The sequence below is a fragment of the Pleurodeles waltl genome, chromosome 4_1 (genome assembly GCF_031143425.1).
Source record: "Pleurodeles waltl isolate 20211129_DDA chromosome 4_1, aPleWal1.hap1.20221129, whole genome shotgun sequence".
In the NCBI taxonomy this organism is placed as follows: Eukaryota; Metazoa; Chordata; class Amphibia; order Caudata; family Salamandridae; genus Pleurodeles; species Pleurodeles waltl.
This window is the reverse complement of record NC_090442.1, coordinates 910780183-910801464: the sequence shown is the minus strand read 5'-3', so window position 1 is coordinate 910801464 and position 21282 is coordinate 910780183. Positions and strand designations below refer to the sequence as shown.

The 21282-nt window shown below is 45.3% G+C and overlaps 1 protein-coding gene across 1 annotated transcript in view; it reads left to right on the top strand.

The window, feature by feature from the left end:
• Positions 1-1824: 1824 nt before the first annotated feature.
• Positions 1825-21282, top strand: part of MAPK11 (mitogen-activated protein kinase 11) — a 178481-nt gene continuing 159023 nt past the window's right edge. Inside the window, exon 1 of the mRNA XM_069229665.1 lies at positions 1825-2023. Coding sequence (XP_069085766.1) covers positions 1911-2023 — 113 coding nt within the window. The 5' untranslated portion in view covers positions 1825-1910. The remainder of the gene's footprint in view (positions 2024-21282) is intronic.

Sequence of the window (21282 nt, the reverse complement as noted above, 5' to 3'; positions counted from 1 at the left end):
ATATAATAACAAATGTTCTGTATAGGAGGCCCAAGATAACTAACTTTCCTCTTGGGTCACTAATAAAATTGTCATCAGGGCAGAAGGGGGAAAGAGTGTGATATCCATCCAGGATCTGAAATGCACAATAGCTAATCAGGAAACCTGGTTTCAATCCCAGCTTACCTTGACCAAACTGTGGGACCCTAGGCAATTAGTGTGGTACACTGTGGCTCTTTTTCTGTAATCACCACATTTTAGAGCATTTTGGAGAGAATTCATCTATAACAAGGAGACCTTCCAACTAGGTAGATGAGAGTTCATCATTCTACATAAGTACACGGATGTATGCTAATTCCACAATAGATTTAGCTGTTTCTTGTATGAGTTTTGTATTTCTTGTAAGTTTATGGAAATTGTAGAACAGTACTTTAATGTCTGTCACTCTCTGTGTTGTGTGTTAGCTACCTGTGTCGTATGTTTTATATGTGTTAGAAAATCGAGTGATGTTCCTCCTACTACTGCTGCCTGTCCTTTGCTTATGCTGTATGTTAGGGACAGCTGTGTTGCTGCTGTCCAATTTGTACTTTCATGATGGTGTGCAGCTCGGTAAAAAACGTACACTAAACAAAAGCAAAAAAATGATTTACATTGCCAATGCCTGTCTTAATGCATAATCTGAGTGAAAAAGTTAACTCTCACATAATTTCTGAGCAGAGTTTACTTTTGGTTATATGTGTGAAATAAGCAGTATTTTAAATGCGCTAGATGACTTTGTACAATTTTTAAACATAGCTGACAAGTGGCTCCATGTGATGTTTCAGCTAGTTTTAGCATTTTAGCTAGAAGCTCATAGTGTTTTAATAGCAAAACCACAAGCTCCATAATGCAAGATGCACTTGTCTGAAAAGATAGTTGGCAGACCTCTGAAATGCAAAATAAAATTTAGTTCCTGGATGTTCTTGCAGGTAATCACGGTTAAACAGTCCAGTGTGTGAGAGGGCACGGACATAAGCTCAAATGCAAATCTCTTTGTGGACCAACACTATCACTGCTTACAAAACTGGCAGGATATTGTTATTTTACAAAACAAGGCGCGTATCATCAGGGGAGCGTGTTATAGTCGGGTCCAGGCTTCTTTATTTATTCACCTTGAAATTGTTTCATAATATGTCTCTAGTTTGATACACTTCAATGGCCTATCCAATGCGTTTCGTCTTTGCTTTACTTCATCGGGACACTCACTATGGTTGAAGTTTCGAAGGCAAAATGGAACTCCAAACGATCCTTTGGTGTACATACATTTTCAAATTGTTTTCAAGTGGTGTTGAATACTTGCGCAATGCTAAATGCCCGCTCGTTTAAGCAGTAGCAAGGGAATAGAGACCTATTATGGAACAATTTCAAGATGAGGAAAGAAGTTGAACATTTCCTAATCTCGAATATTTAATTCATTTTCACGAACCGATTATGGACGGACTCCTGCCCATCAGTTTTTTAATGTACGGAGGAACGGCATACGTAGACACTGAAGTTGCCCTCCCACGTCTCCGATTTGTTTATACAAAGCTTCCAGTACAACGATGTTGTAACTCTCGCCTTCTTAATCCACTAGTTGGAAACAGTACGTGAAACGAGCACCCCGTGATACGCAGTGAGACGTTTGGGACGTACGTGTCACGTGGTAAGGAGGCGTTGCTATCTTTTCGCCTAATTGGATCTAGCCGAAAGGAGGGGGTGACGTTCCTCGCTGTGCTTCGTGCTGAGCCCGTCTCTCACCTCTATGCCCCGCCCACTAACCTCCGAGGTACCGCCCCTTACCGAGCTGCTCCGCCCCTCTCATCGGCACTTCCTATGCAGGAGGAGGAGCCAGCTATCGGCAGCCTCTGGCCCTTACACTGTGTGGAGCCCGGCGGAGCAGCTGGGTGAAGATGTCGGCGAAAGCGGGCTTTTACCGGCAGGAGCTGAACAAGACTGTGTGGGAGGTACCCGAACGCTACACCAACCTCACTCCAGTGGGCTCCGGCGCCTACGGTTCCGTCTGGTAGGTACCCGGGGCAGGCTGTCTGTAGCTTCCGGGAGCATGGGGTCTCGCCGCTTTATCTCCGGGAGAGGTCTCTGAAAATGCAACAAAGCCGCCTGCCACGGTTTGCACACTGTGAGCAGGCACAATGCTACCTGCTACTCTGCCGCAGGCTCACTTGCACCTGGCTGTTTCGGCTTTTGCAGCTTTTTCCGAGCCTCTGTGCACCAGCTGAGCTCCCGCTTCCTGGCCGCAAGTAGATCTAGCTGCGAAGAGGCAGCTTCTCCTTAGCCCCGGGATCTCGCTACCTCCCTGTAGTAGGTGCAAAACTCTGGAACTCCCTGCCACTATCCATGAATTCAGCGTGTGCAGAGCTGAAGGTTTCATATTAGGCAACCACCTGCTTGCATCTCCTCTTTCAGTCGCCGCCCGATTCGTTGATAGCGTCCTCCTGAGAATCACCCAAGAGTGTTTTTGTAAATAATTGACGTGTAAATAAACCAACAACTGTACCTTGGAGTCCACGTGAGTTTATAACATTAGATACATTTATCTCAATGCCAACAGGATAAATCGCATTGTACCTACGTTATTGCTTTAATTTGTGCAGAACTAACACTAGAAAAAAAGTGCAATGAGCACAGTTAGTGATGCATAAACGGTGGCCACACAGTGCCTATGCTTAGACCCATGGACTAGTTTATGGAGATGCATACGTCCTACTGAAAAGCTAGATTAATTGTTGCACTCAAGGAAGTCGAGGTCCTGAAGCATGGGGAGGTATTTGGCTGCGGACAGAGGGCGCTAGAACATGTTAGGAAACTATGATGGGGTGCAGCATTTCACGCTGACCAGAGCAAGTATCCAGAAGGTCTGTCTGATGGCTGGCACAGGGCCGTATATGCATGTGCCAGTCATCTGACCGACAACCTAGAGTTGGCAAATTTCCTGCTATACCTCAGACCCCCCCCCCCCCCATTTGTGATATGAATCATAGTCATCCATCCATGGCTTTGGGCCTAAGCTTTGTAGTGCCAGGCACTATATGTCAGTGCTGCCACCTTTATCCCCGTTCTCATCACAAGTGTGGGGGGGTGAGGAGCCTTACTGACCCTCCCCACCTCACCCTAGGATGAGCAGAAGGTGAAAAAACAGGAGGGAGAAATCTCAGGCCTGCACAGTACAGGGTGTACGTCCCGAACAGCCTCCAGAGTTAAGTGTTCAGCTTCTTACTGGTAGAGGAACCTTTGGACCTTCCCAGGGGTCCAGGCACTAACAGTTGAGTGGATGAAGCAGATAGACAAAGGCATCTGATGGCAAATAAACAAAACATTCTCAAGTATCGGCGGTAACTGTGTATGAGCGGTGAGCAAGCATGAATGGGTGAGAGTGACGGGAAGTGAGTAAGCAAGTGAGCTTGAGTGTATGATGTGATTATGAGTGAAAATGAGTGTGAGAATGTAATAGAGCGTGTTAGGCTTGCTAGCCTGCATCTGCCATACTTACTGTATGTAGTTCTTGGCATTAGAAGGTACCTGTTTCTTGTGTCTTGCATCTATGACAGAATGCTTGCCCTGTCACAGTGGAGGTGAATACTGAGGAGTATAATATAAAATGTAATGAGTCTTTTAAACTCTTTATTGTGAGACATCCACCCCTCCCGCCGGCACCCTCAAGAAAAGTACCCTCCTATAATAAGTTAGGCTTGCTTGCTGGGATGCAGAGGTGGTGTCGAATCCCATTACTTTAAAAGATTACTTTTCGCCACTGTCTTCCCGCATGCCTTGCACCCAACACCATGTCTGTGGTACCTGATAGGTGGGGCTTTTTGGTATGTGTGGAGCGCCCTCTGGCAAGTAAGTTTGATTTATTAATTACAGTGCCACTTGTAACCTGAGTGTGTTCTAAATGTAGTTGTTTGCTTCGTTTATAGAGAACTGAAATTCTTCTTGGTTGAGAACATTTCATTTTTTAAACGGCAACAAATCATGCACGTTTTAAACCGGTGGGTTCTCTGAGGTTTTGATTTTCATTTGGAAACGAAAGTGACAATAGATAGCAGTTAAAAGTACTTAATCGTTTCCAAGTTATGTTGTAATTTATTGATTGTGTGAATGTTGTCTTTGTCAGATGGCATTATTGAACATCTACCATATTCACAGGCAGTCATCCAACTGTATGGCGGAGAACACCTTTTATTTTACTGTACCCATTAATGGTTTACCCACACCCGTTTTTTGGTAATAGAAACTGTAGTGAGATAGGTGGTTTGAACCATAAACATATCCAATTCAGTTATCACTAGCTATTGCCATCCGCATACACCCGTTTCTCCATATTCCCATTGGCTCATATTCTGCTAAATAATGTTTATTGTCACAGTCCACCCTCCCCTCCCAGTTATGTTTATCACCTGAATGGCCAAGGAAACTTCGCCCTAGTCCATCCAGTAGCATGAACCCACATTGGTGCAGATAAGCTGTATCCGCCTTTGAAAAAAGGTGTCTGTTCTTGACCCTGTTTCTATTTGGATGCTTTGAACGCATAAGTATGTGGAAGAGCAACAGTTAATCTAGTTGTAAGCTCGAGGAAACCGTAGGTATTCTAGGGTTGCATGATGGGGGTAGAGGTGCACCAAGCCTAAGGGGAATAAATGCCCAGCAGTTATGCCTTATTTAAATATTGTTTCTTGTTGTTTTCAGAAGTGAACTCACTCTAAAGCAGCGTGTAGGCTTTATAGCACAATTTGTTCTTTGTAGCGAAATTGTTATCTTTATTTAATTCTGTAAAAGGCACACGCAATGTTTATCCCGCACAGTGAAGGGCGCAACAGTTTGTGTTTATTACAGTGGTTAATTTTCAGTGGTTAGGAAGAATGAGGAGTAATTTACAGGAAAAGGGAGAGTGAGTTTATTTTATGGTCTCAGTGTTTACTTTGGCTGTAAAAATCATTGAGCAAACACATTTAAGAGGTGTCTGAACATACAGGAACACAAGCAGTTCCGGGAAGTTTAGGTGGCATTTTCTAATGTATTAATTTCTTTGCTCTATCTGTGTTTTTTTTTTTTTTTGTGTAGCCACACCCCGCTTAAACATAGAACAGTTTCCAATATTTCTTTATGCTTAAGGTAGACACATAGATGCATCCCCGCTGCTCTGCAGAATTAGCCCCCGTAGACTTCAAGCCCCAAAGAAATCAGCAACTTAACTTGCTTTGCCTTAAGAGGTACACTGCATCTATTGCAGTACTGTTTGTGTCACTTTTAGGCCAGGCTTGACAGCACACTGTCACTATTACTAAATGACCAATACAAAAATAGCTTTGATAAGTGGTAACGCGAAAGAGGCTTAGTGTCTGTCCACGTGTTGTATGTGTACAGCTTTGAGCAGAAGTTGTGTGCTTCCACTGAAAAACTAGCATTTGCATTGCAATATGTCTTGCATTTTCTTTAGTTAGAGCTATTGGCATTGTAAATTCGGAACTGGACTTGTCCTGCCACATAAATTGGTCAACCCTCTCATGATTTTGTCTTTTCCTGCCACATTTTGGTGGTCACTGGTGGTTACTGACATCAGAAATGGGAAAATAAGACTGGAAAAGTATTTTAACAGAATGAAAAGTCTTGCAAAAGTTCTTGCCTCGCATTTCAACCGGTTTATGTATAACAGCAATGGTAGCATCCAACATACTGGGCGTCAGGGCACCGGTCATCTGGAAGGAATTAAAAAGCCGCACAAGGAGCAGGGCGAGCTCCATGCAGAAGGTCTTATAAAATAATGCCGTGAACCCGTCGGGGCCAGGGGAATTCCTGACCTTTAGGCACAAGATTGCTGATATACCCTCCTCTGCTTTTATCGGCTGGTCCAACAGGGAAGCCTCCCTTTCCCCCAGAGGGGTGATTGCTATATTCCCTAGATAGGAATCTGGGGCCACATCGTCCCGCCCATCCGCCGCATACAACCCCCGGTAGAACTCCGCAAAGGCTTCTGCGATCTGGTCGCTCGTGTGGGCCTCCCCTACAAAAGGAGAGCGGATTAGTTTTATCGCCGACGCCGCTCGTTGTGCTCGTAGCCGATGTGCCAAGAGCTTCCCGCACCTGTTACTCCCGATATAATATTTATGCTTAAGTCGCACTACCGCATACTCCACCCTATCCCAGTCCAGTCGTTTCAGCTGCTGCCTCACCTTCTCTAACTCCCGCCAAATTCTAGGTGCGCCGGTAGATTTATGGGAGCGCTCCAGTACAGCCACTTTCTGCTCCAACTTCTCCCTTATCTCCCTCCTCGCCTTATTATCTCTTGCAGACAGTGCCATTACCTCGCCCCGGATCACAGCCTTTAGAGCCTCCCACACAGTCTCCAAGGACGTGCTGCCATCGTCATTGAAGCTGATGTAGTCTAAGATCGCGCGCCGGAGCGTCTCCATCACTGTCACACTCTGGAGCAAGGAGTCCCTAAAGCGCCAATTTGGAGTACCTACCCGACCCACGTCCATGGCAAGCTCTACAGTAACTGGAGCATGATCGGTCAAGGCTCTATTGTGGCCTCCCTGACTCGGGGCATAAACTTGTGTGAAGCCAGGAAAAGATCGGGCCGTGCATAAGTCCTAGACGCTGCCGAATAGAAGGAGTAATCTCGGAGCGTGGGATGTAACTTCCTCCAACCCACATTCAGCCAGCCACTGATGTCCCGCCTCAGATAACGCCCCTGTCTGTCCAAAGCGTTGGGCCGAGCGGTCAAGCTCATTATCCATCACCAGATTAAAATCTCCGCCTACCAAAATGGCACTGTCCGGCGAGCTAAGGATTGGGGAAACCACCTGTCTCAGGAAGGCCTCCTGCTGGGCATTCAGAGCATAGAGAGAGGCGATAATGAAAAAGAAGGGCCCAAGCCTTACTCTAATAGCCAGAAACCTGCCTTGCATCTCGTGTATCTTCCCCACTATTTCCCCAGGAAAGGTCCTTGAAAGCAATATTGCCACCCCAGCATGCTTCGTGGCTGCCGAAGACCAAAGCTGTCTAGGGAACCACCGCAAACACATGCGAAATGTGTCCTTATACAGCAGGTGCGTCTCCTGTAATAAACAAATATGACTCCCAGATTTCTCTAGCCTCGACAGTATTGCCAGTCACTTGGTCGGGCTGTTAAGCCCACGGACATTCAAACTTAAGCACTTAACTGTCATGCATCTTAGGGAAAGAATTGCCAAGGAGGGAAGGAGATCTGCGGAGGGGCCAAGGCCCAGAGCTGCACCTCAGCCACTCCAGGTCACACAACAATACCGTTATAATCCATAAGCGCCAGACTCGCAGGGAAGCATACCAACATATAACCATAACGCACAACAGGTGCTCAAAACAAAGAAGTCCTCTCACACACATCCCAAAGAGGAAAAGTCACAGCAGGGCAGTAGAACCACACAGATTTGTTCACCAAGTCCATCGACTCCGCCGCCCAGGCCTTGCTATGAGGGCAGAGACCCCGCAACAAATGACCCACAGCCGACCAGTAGCTCCTCGTCTCTCATCGCTAGGTACTTGTCCCGGCTGCCACACTGCTCACTGCCGATTGACGCTCCGAAATCTGCCCCGACACAGTAGGGCGCCGCTGATTCCTCCACCTCTCCTTCCTCCGCCAACGCGGGTGAGTCCTGTCAGTAGGCACCAGCTTCCTATCCGGGCCCCGGGTGTCTCCCTCCAAGCCCAGTATCCTGGTCGCCTCTGCCAAAGATTTCGCCTGGCGGAGCTGCTCCTCCCAACGGAAGACAAGGCGAAACGGGTGGCCCCACGAGTACGACACAGCGTGTGCTCGTAAGTGCTCTGTGATAGGTTTAAACTCGCTCCTCCGCTGCAAAGTCCGGATCGAAAGGCCCTGATATAATTGGAGCTAATGCCCTCTAAAGTGGACCTGCGGGAGGTTGCGCGTTCGCTGCAAGATGCTTTCCTTCAGTGCAAAATTGTGAACACACGCCAAGATGTCCGGCGGGTGATCCTCAGTTCCACCAGAACGGCCCACACGATGGACCCTGTCCAGGATGATCTCCCGAGATTCCTCCGGGTCGATGATAGATCGGAACAACGCCACCACAAAATCTTCAATGTCCTCCTTCTCAGCCCCGATCGGTACCCCTCTAATGCGGATGTTATATCTGCGCGATCGATTCTCCAGGTCCTCCACCGGCATCTGAAGGGAGTCCTGCTGCTCCCGCAAGCGGATCACCTCCTCCTGCTGCAGGTCCGCCACCTCTTCACCACGGGCCGTTTCCCCATCTTCAACCTGCGTCACCTGCTCACCTAGGGAGGTAAGTTCAACCCGTAGCTCCTTAACCTCCTGAGATATATCTTTGCGGAGTTCCTGCAGGTCGCTGCGGAGAGCTTCAAACAGGGAGGTAAGGAAAGCCTTCGTAACAGGGACCTCGTTGTCCTCTGCCGCCTCCCCTCTGACCTCGGGGGGGGGGGGGCTTCGCGGACGGTGGCTCCTCAGGGACCCCTCCTGGGGCTGTACGTCCTCCAGTAAGCATGTCTCTCACTGACCTGTCCGCTTGGTCTTGGAGGTCGCATCCCCTCCGCCGTCTAACTGTGGAGACACTGGAACCCCAACCGGACCTCTGCGCAGCGCTACCGTGGGTCGTGTTTTTCTGGCCACAGACTCCTGCTAGTGGCCGTCGGCCTTTCATGCTGGAAAATGCCCCACGGGCTTTGTCGCAAAACAGTCAGTCTCAGCTTTATAAAGGCCACCGTGGGCGGATCGCACCGCCGACCCGTGGCCAGTCCTACTCCATGCCCCCAAACGCCACCAGCACAGTGCCCTGCAGCCCAGTCACAGCTTTGCCCGCTTACCGTCGTCTCAAGGGCCTCTCTCCAGTAGGCCTCACCAAGCGCGTGCTGCCGCTCTCAATTCCAGGGCCCAGCTGCGCGCTGGGCCCCCGCCACAGGCTCTTCTCACTGAAGGGTCACTGCCCCCACAAAGTGCGCCGCCGCGCTCCCTCGTCCGTCCAGCGGGTCTCCGGGCTCCAGGGCCACACCACGGCAGAGACTGCAGCCCTCCTCCTACGTTGTTCGCGGCACCGGCCCAGGACGCGCCGCCTCCCGCGCGCGATGGCCCGGCCGCGGGCGTCTTCAGTTCGCCCGGTTGCCTCAGGGTCCTGCCACTTCAGGCACCCCAGCCGGACCCCATGGACCCCCCAGCTCGGGAGTCTCCAGGCAGATTTAGAGGCCCGGGCGGGGGAGCTTGGGCCAACGCGTCCGCTCACGCCGCCATCTTGGCCACTAGAGACATCATTTTAGAAAGGACCCACCACCACATGCCATGGTAATTAGCAGAGTTCCAGGATTCCGTGTCTTGTTTGAGGGTAAGCAAAAGTGTGATGTTTAGACCCATACTCGCTGTTTATTGAGGATAACTTGCATGCCTAGTTGCTTGCAGTGGTCTGAGGTGCGGCATAGGTCTCTGGACATTTGAAGATCAGTGTGTTCACCAGACACTATGAAACAGGTAGTCTTTGTCCAGATTGTGGTTAAGTGTAGGCCTCTCCATAGATCTGGAACGTGAGCATTAAGGGAGGTAGCGATTGTGAGGGGTCGCTTATAAATATTAGATGGTCATCAGTGTATAATGTGATTTTTGTCTTCCCTTGAGTCATGAGAACCCACGTAATAATCCACTCAGGTAGGGGTTTTATTCTTAAAAAGAACAGATGGGGGGGGAGGGGAGGTTGAAGGGACACACTTGGCTGGTACCTTTTCTGATTGGGAAGGGTTCAAACATTGCACAGTTGGCCGTAATGCACACCCATGGTTTTGTGAACAGTAGTTCTATGTAACAGGAGAAACATAAAGAGGCACTGCAGAGAGTCAAAGGCCTTCTCAGTCTATAGAGCTCAGGGCTCACTGCTTCTTGCCGTCCCATGACCTACACAAGATTGTGTTCAGTCACTTTAGGCAAAGTCTAGTAGTGCACCTAAGTAGGAAGCTGTTTTGGTCATATCCCACCAGACTGCATATCACTGTCAGTAACCTGTTGGTTAGCACTCAAAAGGAGTAGTTTCTTGGCAGGTCGTAGTTCCCTCTCTCACAGGAGTCGGGGAACTTGCCACAAATGTCAGTCAAGAAATCAAACCCAAAAGCAGCATCATATAATCTGGCTCTTGTGCAACATACCCAACAGACCGATGCTGCTGCCGCCCAACATTGGTGTATCTGATGAGGTATCTGTCATCATCACAGGAGTGCTGTTCCCAATTCAAAGACTGCAACTGCTGAATCTGGACCCATGTGAAACTGCCCAGCAGGCTGCAACTGCAAAAAAGAAACAATTGTCTGAAATAGTCCATGACGCCACAACTGACTGAAACGACACCCATCTGATACTGGCCCTCACACTGCATCTACTGAAGACAGCACCAGCTGAGCAGGCTTGCAGTGCTGCTCATTACTAGAGAACTGCTCTTATGCCTAACATATGTCTAGGCGTTTACTTTTCAAATAAGTCACTTGGAGTGAATTTCCTAGAATGGGATGAGCACATCATAGTACACGAAATGCTTGGTATGAATCATAGATGCGATTGCAATCCTATAACTGATACCCTAGTGAACTGTGTAGTATTTTGTTTTTCGGCAAAAGAACATTTTATTTTATCAAGATGGGCCGTGGGGTGGACTGTGCGTTATTGTCTGTTGTTTGACTTTTGAGTTCTGAGCTCTTGGCCCAAACACTACTTCCCTGATGAACCTGAAAACGTTGTCACAAATGGTTGTTTTTTCCTATTCATTTTTTTTTTTTTTTACATTTCAGCAGTAAGTCTGTTTGGGAAAACCTTGAGGGATCTACACGAACAACCACCGGCTGACTTTAGAAGTTTGTCTATTTTTTAGAAATCTGTAGCATTCCTGGATCACTCATGGGTTTAAACCTGGTTTCCTTCACAAACTGGCAATAGGTTGCAAGCACAAATATTAAGAAAAACGGGCTACCTCATTGAAAAATGGCAAAACTCTGGGGGAAAAAATAGTTTTTTGATTCAGCTGTGCATACTTATGAAAGCTAGGAAAATGGCTTTAGCTCGGCAAATCTTTTGTTGATGCCATTTTTAGAAAAATAGAAGCTTTTTGTGGAGCACTTTTTCCCTATCCCCTCCACCCCAGAAATAAATAAAAATGTTGCTATCTTTTGGCTATTTTCATAGCCCCCACAGAAGAATCTCCAAACTCTGGCTACCTTTGGAATTCCCTGGATGTTGGAAAGAAAGGGGACACGTTTGACGTGGATACCTTATGTGGGGGGGGGGGGGGGGGGGGGGGGAGTTATGGAGGCCTAAGGGCAATCTATTCCAAATGCCTAGAAAAGGGCCAAATATTCAAACGGGAAAAGTCCTAGCAATGAAAGGGTTAATTGCTTCCTTTAGGGCTATTAAGATTATCTTTCTGAAATGTCCTTTTCACAAAGGCTTTCAACTAAGAGTTTTGCATGAAATGTGGAACTACATTTCCTGGATGCGATTTATTGTTTCTGACAGGATTTGCTGCTTATTTGGTTTCATTGAGCCTTTTTGGATAACTATAATGTTAGTTGAAGATTCAGTGAGTGATCACTTAGTAATGGACTTAGGCTGGCTTTAGTAGTGGTCAGATTGTGGATGAAAAACTAGGATGTTAATTGGCTAGGAGTGCGAGAATGGACGGGTGAGATGAAACTGGATGTTTTGCTTTTATTGAGTCCGAAGATGTACTCTGTTAATAATGATCACTTATTCTCAGAGTAGGTGAACAAGCGTATGTTTACATGTCCTGATGTGATGAGCCTTAGTGATTCACAACCTCCTCCCTCTTGTACTTTAAATTCTTCCCTGCAGAATTTAAGCTATTCAACAAGAATGCTGTTTAGCATACTGACATACTTCGTTCAGTAATTAGCACCAGATGTCTCAAGTTTGACCTGTTAAAATATGCCCTACACTGATTGTGTCAAAAGATGTTTGTGGATCATGTGCCGGGCATGCTGTGATCACATTTAACTGCAAAGCTTTACATTAATACTGAGTTCTTTCTGTGAGTATGTTTTTTTGGTGAAATGAATGTCCACACCCTTATGAGTTAGTGACTCTAATGGTGTAGAGTAAAATAACCAATCCTGCATGGAACATGCAGGTATTTAAACTTTTTTATTTCAATGGTCAGTGCTGTCTTTCATATTGATCATGTAAGCTGCTCATTTAGATTTAGTGAAGACCCTAAGAGACTTTTCTCATTCGTTTAACCAGTGCTTTTTGCAGAAGTGTCTCCAGACTAAAGTGGCAGCCTACCTGAAAAACACACAAATCCCTTGTTGAAAAAAAGTTATTTGTGCCTGCAGTAATTGATGTACTCAAAGTTGAATGGTTCAAACTGTGACTGGCTACAGCTTCTCTCTTTAGGCCTTCTGTTATAGAAATCCTGTTTAATTTCCATCTTTCTATGCATCATATTTTCCCCTGATCACGAATATGAAAGCAAAGCAGATGACTGTTGGACACTTTGGCACTTGCTGTGGATTTTTCTGTCTTACTTGCTAAAGCGTATCCTCTCTTGCTGAAACATATATTACATGCAGGAGGGGGCCTGGGCCCTCCATTGCTTATCGTCTGTTGGCTTCATTGTCACTTATATTGTCTGCTTTTTAATTGGACAGCGTGTGCTTGCTTCACCTTCTCTTCTTTCAACAGAAAAATGGAGCAAGTACAGATTGATTTATCTTGATTACAGTCCTTCCACTATTGACACTGTGATTAAGGAACTGTTTTTCTTTTTTCTTCTTCTTGTGTTGCTGCTCCTTTTTTATTTTATTTTTCTGAGTTGTGCTATTACTTCCCCTCCAGCCCTCTTGTTTATGTTGCCTCTTCAACACCACCTGTTTGTGTTGCTTCTTCCATTCCACCCCTGATTGTGATGCTTCAAATTGTTTGTGTTTCTTCTTCTCTCACACCCCCTTGTTCGTGTTGCTTAGAATTGTTTGTGATACGTCTTCCCTCTGACCCCTTTTTGTGTTGCTTCAAATTGATTGGGTTGCTTCTTCCCTCACTCCCCTTTGTTCGTGTTGCTTCAAATTGGGTTGCTTCTTCCCACCCCTTGTATGTGTTGCTTCTTTCCCTCCCACCCACCCCTTGTTTGTGTTGCTTCTTTCCCTCCCACCCACCCCTTGTTTGTGTTGCATCGTGATCAGATGGAGTTCTTTTTCTGTTATCTTTGTTGTGTTTCCTCTACATCTGCATTAAGCCCGGTTCTAGACGGTGGAGGGCATGCGTGCCTGCGGGGCTGTGCTCTCTTCTAATCACTTTGTACATTTAAAGTCTCTAAAGGACAGGGCTATCATGAGAGTGGTGCAACCTGGTCTATTATTCTTGGTCCCTATTTTCAAGAGGTCCCTCTTTCGGCAGTGTGTCAAATCTCATATTTCTCTGAAACAGTGTCATACCTAAGTATTTTTTATTTTCTATACTTTACAAAATTATGCTATCCTTATGAACTATGGACTTACCAACCAATCTGCCTCGTTTAATTAACAAGTCACAAAAACACCACACTGGCAATAGTGAACTTTGGTTGTATGAATCATTCACTTTGCCCACTTTGGTTTGCTAGCTCTATTCTATCTTTTATACAGTTTGAAGTTTCACTGGGCATCCAGTGGCAAGGATATTGATTTCCTTGCTCTCTCTGGGTTTTAAGGCCTTAGTGACAATAGCCGTCTCCTTATTAGCTTCATTCTTCACTTCCCAAGGTGTCGAAAGTTCCATCAGTTCTGTCATGGAAGGGGGCACCTTTGGACTAGTGGAAGCAAGCTGGATACAACAGGGATGGTGCAGCCTTGAAGAGGGATCTGGCAGCTGCAGCAAATCCGCTGTCACACAAGATCCTTTTTTCCCCCTCAAACTTTTGCCAAATTCACACTGCAAGTGAACACTTTGAAAGATATTTCAAGAAATATATGTAAAGTGTGCTAATAAACAGATTGAAAGAATAGATATTCAGATTTGACAGCGCTGTATGATGCACTAATACCTATTCAGTCATGTTATTTGATTTATACAAAGTTTTCAGGAAGAGGTAAACCTACATAGTGTGCAGACTACAACACTTAAGAACGTATCTCAAAAGTAGTAAAACACACTAGGAATGTTGCTTTTGAAAGAACTCTAAAATAGTGCTAAACTAAATCCTCAACTAATTCAAAATGATCATTGATACTGCACTACATTACTCCTTACTTTCTTCAGAAAGTGAATAATGCTTTTTAGAAGAAAAAAAAAAATCAGCCTTAATGAATGTGTTTCAGGATTTTTTTTTTTTAGACTGGCTATAGTTTGTGTTTTGTAGTGTAGTTCTGATTCTGCCTTAGCTTCTTTTGAAACCTTTGTTTTTCAATACATATATAGTAATCTTTTCAGCTTGTGAATGGATGCTTTGTGATGGCATGCCCTCAGTCTAGAACCAGGCTTGACACAGATGTGAAGGAAACACTACCAAGATACCAGAACAACGACCTCTGTCTGATCACGATAAACACAAAATGAATGCTGAGCTTGGGGACTAGTTCAAGAATGGAATTGGTCATCACTGGTCTTGAGACCTTCACCACACATGGGAAACCACAAGACTAAAGTGATGTGTGGGATACCACCTGCTCTTCAAACATAAGTACCATGCTAGAATGATGTGAGCGCTCTTGGTGTGCCCAGAGCTCAACGAGGAGACCCATCCCTATGTGACAGTTTTATCCTGAGGGAAGCATACCCTTTTTCAGGCCATGAGCTTCCCTGGTTTGCTTTATGTGCATTTCTGACAGCGAGAACAAACACACAGTAATTTGCATTTCACTCAACAGCAGTTTAACAAGGGGATGGGGTGGGAAGGAAGAAGCAACACTAACAAAGGGGGTGGGAGGTAAGAAGCAACACGAGCAAGGTGGGGTGGAAGGAAACAAGTAACACGAACAAGGAGGGGTGGTAGGGAAGAAGCCACACAGACAAGGGGGGAAGGAGAGAAGTAACACAAACAAGGGGGGAGGGAGGGAAGAAGCAATCTCTAAGTTTTCTTCTTAGACATGCCAGAACTGGACTAATGTCAGTGTCTTAAAAGCAGACCTCTTATAACCCTGATCTGTGAGAATGTCTGTCTGCAATCCGAGCTGGGAGCCTTTGCTGTTTATTCTGCTGACTGTGAAGTATGCTTCTACTTCAAATTGTCGTATTCCGACAGCCTTTAATTTCTTAGTTTCAGATGGTGTGCCCTTTGTGCTTTCAACCATTGCATTTATCTTCGCTATGGCGATTACTTGGGGAATGGCAGGCTGGAAGACTGTATGTGAGTATCTGAAGTGTGGTGTAAGTGGTGATAAGAGGAATGCAAGGGGTTAAGGAGAAATGTATTTATTTATGCTAAGTTTTATATCGCCCAGCACAGCACTTTAGACATCACTTTGATCTTTTTAGAGCACTACAATTTAGATGTGTGAGAGAGAAATTCATTCAACCCCCTCATCCTCTCTGCCTGCTGTATGAAGTAGTGGAGAGGGGGTTACACTTTTGTAATACTGAAGAAGTAGTACTTTGAGTGTAGCGAATGAATAGGCAAGCCTTTTTTTTTTTTTTTTTTTGGCCCAATTAGCCTTCACAGGAAAGGCGGAACTTCATTTTTTTTTTGTTTTTTAACTAAAACTTTTGTAAATGCCAACGTGCAAATATATATAAATATTTTTAAAGCCTCTTTGATTTGTCTTTTCACAGCTGGGACATATTGTGTGTGTGTGTGTGTGTGTGTGTATATATGTGTGTGTATGTATATGTATATATATATATCACATAATTAAGGCAAAGAGCCAGATGCAAGCATATTAGAATAGCAGTCATTCAGACATAGTGATCTTGTGAACAGTGAGAAGCAAGCATAATCCATATAAGAAATTCAACTACCCCCACACACTCAGAGCAGCAGTTATACAGCATTAGCTCATCTTGTTTGAGGCATCTGTGTCACATGATTAAGAAAACGTCGGGTCGCCATCTTGATTACCACGCTGCCCAGCAGCCTCTGTCACACTGTCCATCCTTCAGGATGTTTCATTGGCTCCTCACCACCTGTCCTCCCCGTAATGTAATCTATGAAAGGGGAAGTCTGTAGTGTCTATATAAGCAAGCGCATTCTATGGTGGAAGGTTATCCAACTCTACTATGACAGGTGTTAAAAGTCCCTCCCAACTAACCACCCATACTGGAACTGCACCTCCCACCATTACCTCCCATTTCACCTCCCACAAGTCCTGAAAGTTGTCAGTTTTGCCTGTATTGCAGATCTGTTACCCAGGATGTGAGGCAGAACCCGAACCTTCCATCCCATGACTGTCACCTTTGGTAACAAGGATTTGTAATGCAATGGGTCTCGCGTTTGCTTGAGTTAGAGCTATTGATGTTTTAAATTCATACTTGGACATTTCTTGCCACATAAAATGTTTAACCCTGCCTGCAAATTAGTGTTTCTTCAAATGCAACATTGAAAAAAATTAATATATACTAATATGAACAACCGTACAATCTAATATCATCAAGGCCTTTGTAATAAAGTCTTTGAACCACATTTGCTGGACTGAATACAATGGCAAGGAAATGTTGGCATTTAAAGATGTCATACAATTAACTTTCACTCAAGCAGTGACTTGTGACCGAAATTAAATAACGAACCAATGAGATGGGAGGAGTGGTGGGGACGGCAGACACTAACAGGAAACTGAGGGACAGGTGGGAGGTGCTGGGGATGGCAGTGCGAGCCGATTTAAAACTCGATAGCTGCAATGAGCGCGAAGCAGAGACTTAGAGGAACAAGAATTTGCAATGCAATAGGTTTCGTGAATTTCGAACATGTTAATTGTCATCTTTTGACAACAGCTCCCATGAGCAAAAACAGAAAAAAAGCTTGAACGAAGTTAGCAGAGCAGCCTGAGAAGATTTATGACCCCCAGTAAAGATAAGCAGTGACCTCTGTGCCATATCATGAGTGCTGGCAGGGAAGGGCCCTGAAGCAAGTGAGACTCCCTGCGATGTGAGGGCATATGTTTTTTTTTTTTTCAGTAAAATAAGCTTATTTTAGGAGCTGTTTTAGTAAAATAAGCCTATTTTAGGAGCAGGGTAGAGGACAGCCCTGGAATAAAGCCAAAAAAAATTCTGCGACATGGGAGGAGGTGGGAGGAACGGAATGCTACAACAAAACCCAGCTTAAAAGGGAGCACCAAAGAAATGTGAAAAAAAAAGTCTGTCACAGCAACAGATAAAGAAACCAAAGTGGAGCAATACAGTAGTAGGTCACTGTTCTGAGACAGAAAAAGGAGGGAGAAAAGGCAGAACTGACTACTAGCGAGCAATAATTTTTGTTTTGAAGGACAGGGCAACTGACAAATGAAATTGTTTTAACTCACAGTGTAAGTATAATTAATTATACACCAGGTCGAACTCTAACGCTCAACGTAAAGTAGCATGCTCACATAAAACGTATCGGCATTTGTGTGATTATCTTATGTAATAGGGTAGTCTGCAAGGCGTTAACAAAACCGCCCCAATGCAGGACAAACAAAGCATTTACCTACTCCCTCAAGGGATTTTTGAAAGGCAAGCCAACAAATAAATAAACGTGATGGGCGTGATATAGGCATGGTTAAAAGCCCACAATACTTACAACAGGTCGGAAGCTCTTGTGGGCGCGACCTAAAAACAGGGCACGCAGAGTTCAGGGTTGAGTTTGTGTTTACGCTCATAGCTTTCACCTTGTGGAGAAGGCCAGGCAGCGGGTAATTATGCAGTGTTGGATATTATGCATGGGGAAGGCCATAGAATTGGGGGTTACATTGAGTGCAAGAGCAGAGCAGGGTGAACTTGTAACCGGGACCGAGTGCAAAGGGTAAATTAAGTTCTGGGTTCATTCTGTGTTCATCTAGCACCTTCCCTCTCAAATCAAAATGGGCAGTATTTCTATTGTGGTAATAGTTTTATTGCGAGGAGTTGTTCTATTGATAACCTTCATTAGGTGTAGGCAATCACCCAACCACTGAGGAACGTGGAGAAAGGAAATTTAGACAACTATTTGTAGCCTTTTTCAAAGGACGCGCAGAGCTCCATCTGATGGACAGTCCGGTGTGGGCGGGCGGGACGGACATCTGCTCCACTCAGGCTTATGGGACAGTGAACACAAATATATTACAATAATGTATTTTATTTGTTATAAACATGCATACACCTATTACACTGGCCTCCAGTATTTATGTCTAATATTGGCTGTGAGCTGCGCGGTACCAGCCTAATTGGCTGGGAGTCGCAGTGTACCTACTTAAGGGGCTATGAATGCCACTGTACCTGCATAAGGGGTTGTCAACGCTACGGTACCAGCATAAGTGGCAATGAATGCCACTATACCTGTGTAAGGGGCTGTGAATGCTTGGTTCCAGCATAAGGGGGACTGTGAGCTTCTGGTACTGGCATAAGGAGCCGTGCATGAAAGGGTACCAGCATAAGGGGCGGTGAGTTCCTGGTACCAGCATAAGGGGCTGTGAACGCCACAATATCAGTTGAAGGGGCTGTGAATGCCACAAACCAGTGTAAGTGGTAGAGAACGCCACAGTACCAGAGTGAGTGGTGAACGCCATGGTACCAGCATAAGGGGCCCTGAATACCACAGTACCCACATAAGGGCCCGTAAACACAACAGAAGCAGCATAAGGGGCTGTAAATGCCACAATACCCCTCTGAGGGGGCATGAATGCTACAAAACCAGTGTAAATGGTGGACAACGCCACAGTACCAGCATAAGGAGTCATGAACACCACAGTACCCGCATAAGGGTCCATAAACTCAATGGAAGCCGCATAAGGGGCTGTGAATGTCACAATACCCTATAAGGAGCCATGAAAGCCACAAAACCAATGTAAATGGTGAATGCAATGGTACAAGCATAATGAGCTGTGAGTGCCAATGTACAAGCATAAATGTTTGAGAACACCTGTTCCTAGCACAAAGATCCTTGAATGTCTCAGTGGTAGCATAGCTCAACTGTATAGTCACAGAATGCCACAGTACCATTATTAATAGCCATGATGAACTCCACCGTATGAGCGTAAAGGGCCAAAATCATTGCAGTACTACTATAAAGAGCCTTGAACTCTAGGGTTACCAGAATAAAGCCCCAGGAGCGCCACTGCATCACCAAATTTGGCAGTGAGTCTTCACTGTACCAGCATAAGAACTGTGAACTTGGTTGCAAGGATTATAAATGGTTACAGTTTCGGCACTATACTGGGTGACAAGGTCAGTAGTTAGCAAAGCTGAGGGGCATTGAGTTCCACGTTAAAACACTAAAAGGTGACCAGAGTTCCATGTTATTAATAATAAAGGTGCTTAAGCTATTCAGGGATGTGGAATTCCTATCGCCCGACGCCCGGGACATCTTGTTTGGGGTCATGGGCAACAAGTTTTTATGTTTACTTTGTCCTTGGGACAAGTAGGCCCAACCCTCTGCAGCACAAACCCTTTGGCTGCCTGTTTACAGAGAGTGGAACTCTGCAGTTGAGGTAATGTGTTTCCAAAAGATAATGCTGTTCGAACTTGTATTTATGGTTCATTATTTGAAAGCCTTGATTATTAGGGTGAGTGCTGTAAATAAATGTTTTAAGGTCACACTTCACTACTGACGTTGGTTCCAGTACAAAAAAAAACAGCTGTGTATACACATGTTCGAAAACTTTAGGCTATGAGGCTAAGTATAATGCTCCCAGAATGCTCTCTGATTAGATGCAAATGAAGTGTCATTTAGTAAAATGTGTTGATGCATGCTAGTATTTCCCCAAAATATTTCTAATGGAAAATCAGTGTAACAATTTTCAAAACGAATATGGGAAGCATGAAAATAAACAAACACTGACACTGCGTGTCTTGTTTTGACATGGCTTTTGTAACACTTTATTGTTGTGGGAGCTACCAGGCCCTCAACATTGTAACAAACACTGCCAAAAAAAAAAAACAATTTTTTTTAACTCTAAAAGCACATGTTGCCACCAGTGGCATAACAAAGGCCCCGCAGCCGCCCTCCAGGGGGCCCCTTTAGCACAGCACCTGCCCTGAGTGAGTCTGGAGAGGGGGCTCCTCCATTTTCTTTGCAAAGGGGCAACCTCCAGTTTCGTTACGTCACTGATTGCCACTGTAGTTCCTGACACTGAACAAAACTACTTTGTGTGCCAATATGCTCCTTGTGGAAGAGCAGAATGCAATCACTCACAGTAAAGCCAGCCAAAAGAGAGAGAAATAGAAGTTTTTATTAAACAAAATGTCTTTGTTAACACCAGACCTAATTAGGGACCAAGACCCACATGTAGGTAGCTTTTTGCATGACACAAACAGCGACTTTCGCTGTTTGCGACGTGCAAAAAGCACATTGCGATGCACAAACCCAGTTTTGCGATTCAGTAACCTGGTTACCGAATCGCAAAACGGGTTTGCGAGTCGCAATTAGGAAGGGGTGTTCCCTTCCTAATTGCGACTCGCAGTGCAATGTAGGATTGTTTTGTGACCGCGGGCGCAAACCAATCGCAGTTTGCACCCATTACAAATGGGTGCTAACACTTTCGCAAAAGGGAAGGGGTCCCCATGGGACCCCTTCCCCATTGTGAATGTCACTGTAAACATTTTTTCAGAGCAGGCAGTGGTCCTGCGGACCACTGCCTGCTCTGAAAAAATTAAACAAAAACGTTTCATTTTTCGTTTTTGTAATGCATCTCGTTTTCCTTTAAGGAAGCAGTCACAGACATGGTGGTCTGCTGTCTCCAGCAGGCCACCATCCCTGTGAGGGCCGCTATTCGCAAGGGGGTCGCAAATTGCGACCCACCTCATGATTATTCACTAGGTGGGCATTTGCGAAGCCCTTGCGAATCACAGATGGTGTCAGGGACACCATCCTACATTCGGATTTGCGACTCGCAATTTGCGGGTCGCAAATCTGAACCTACCTACATGTGGCCCCAAATTCTTAAAGAAAGTCACAAAAGTGCACCCATGGTATATGTCGTACCCCTATAAAATATTTGTGAACTGTATTTTAGCATGGGTAAATACGCATGTGTAGATTTGCTCATGTGAAAATCTATTGAGCATCTGCAAGTTCATTTTCCCTCCGGCCACTTTCTTCCCAACCCTGGAAGAAGTTCTAATTCTGCCATTGTCCGGAGTAAATGTCCAACCTTTCTTATTATGGGAAAATATTAGAGAGAAGC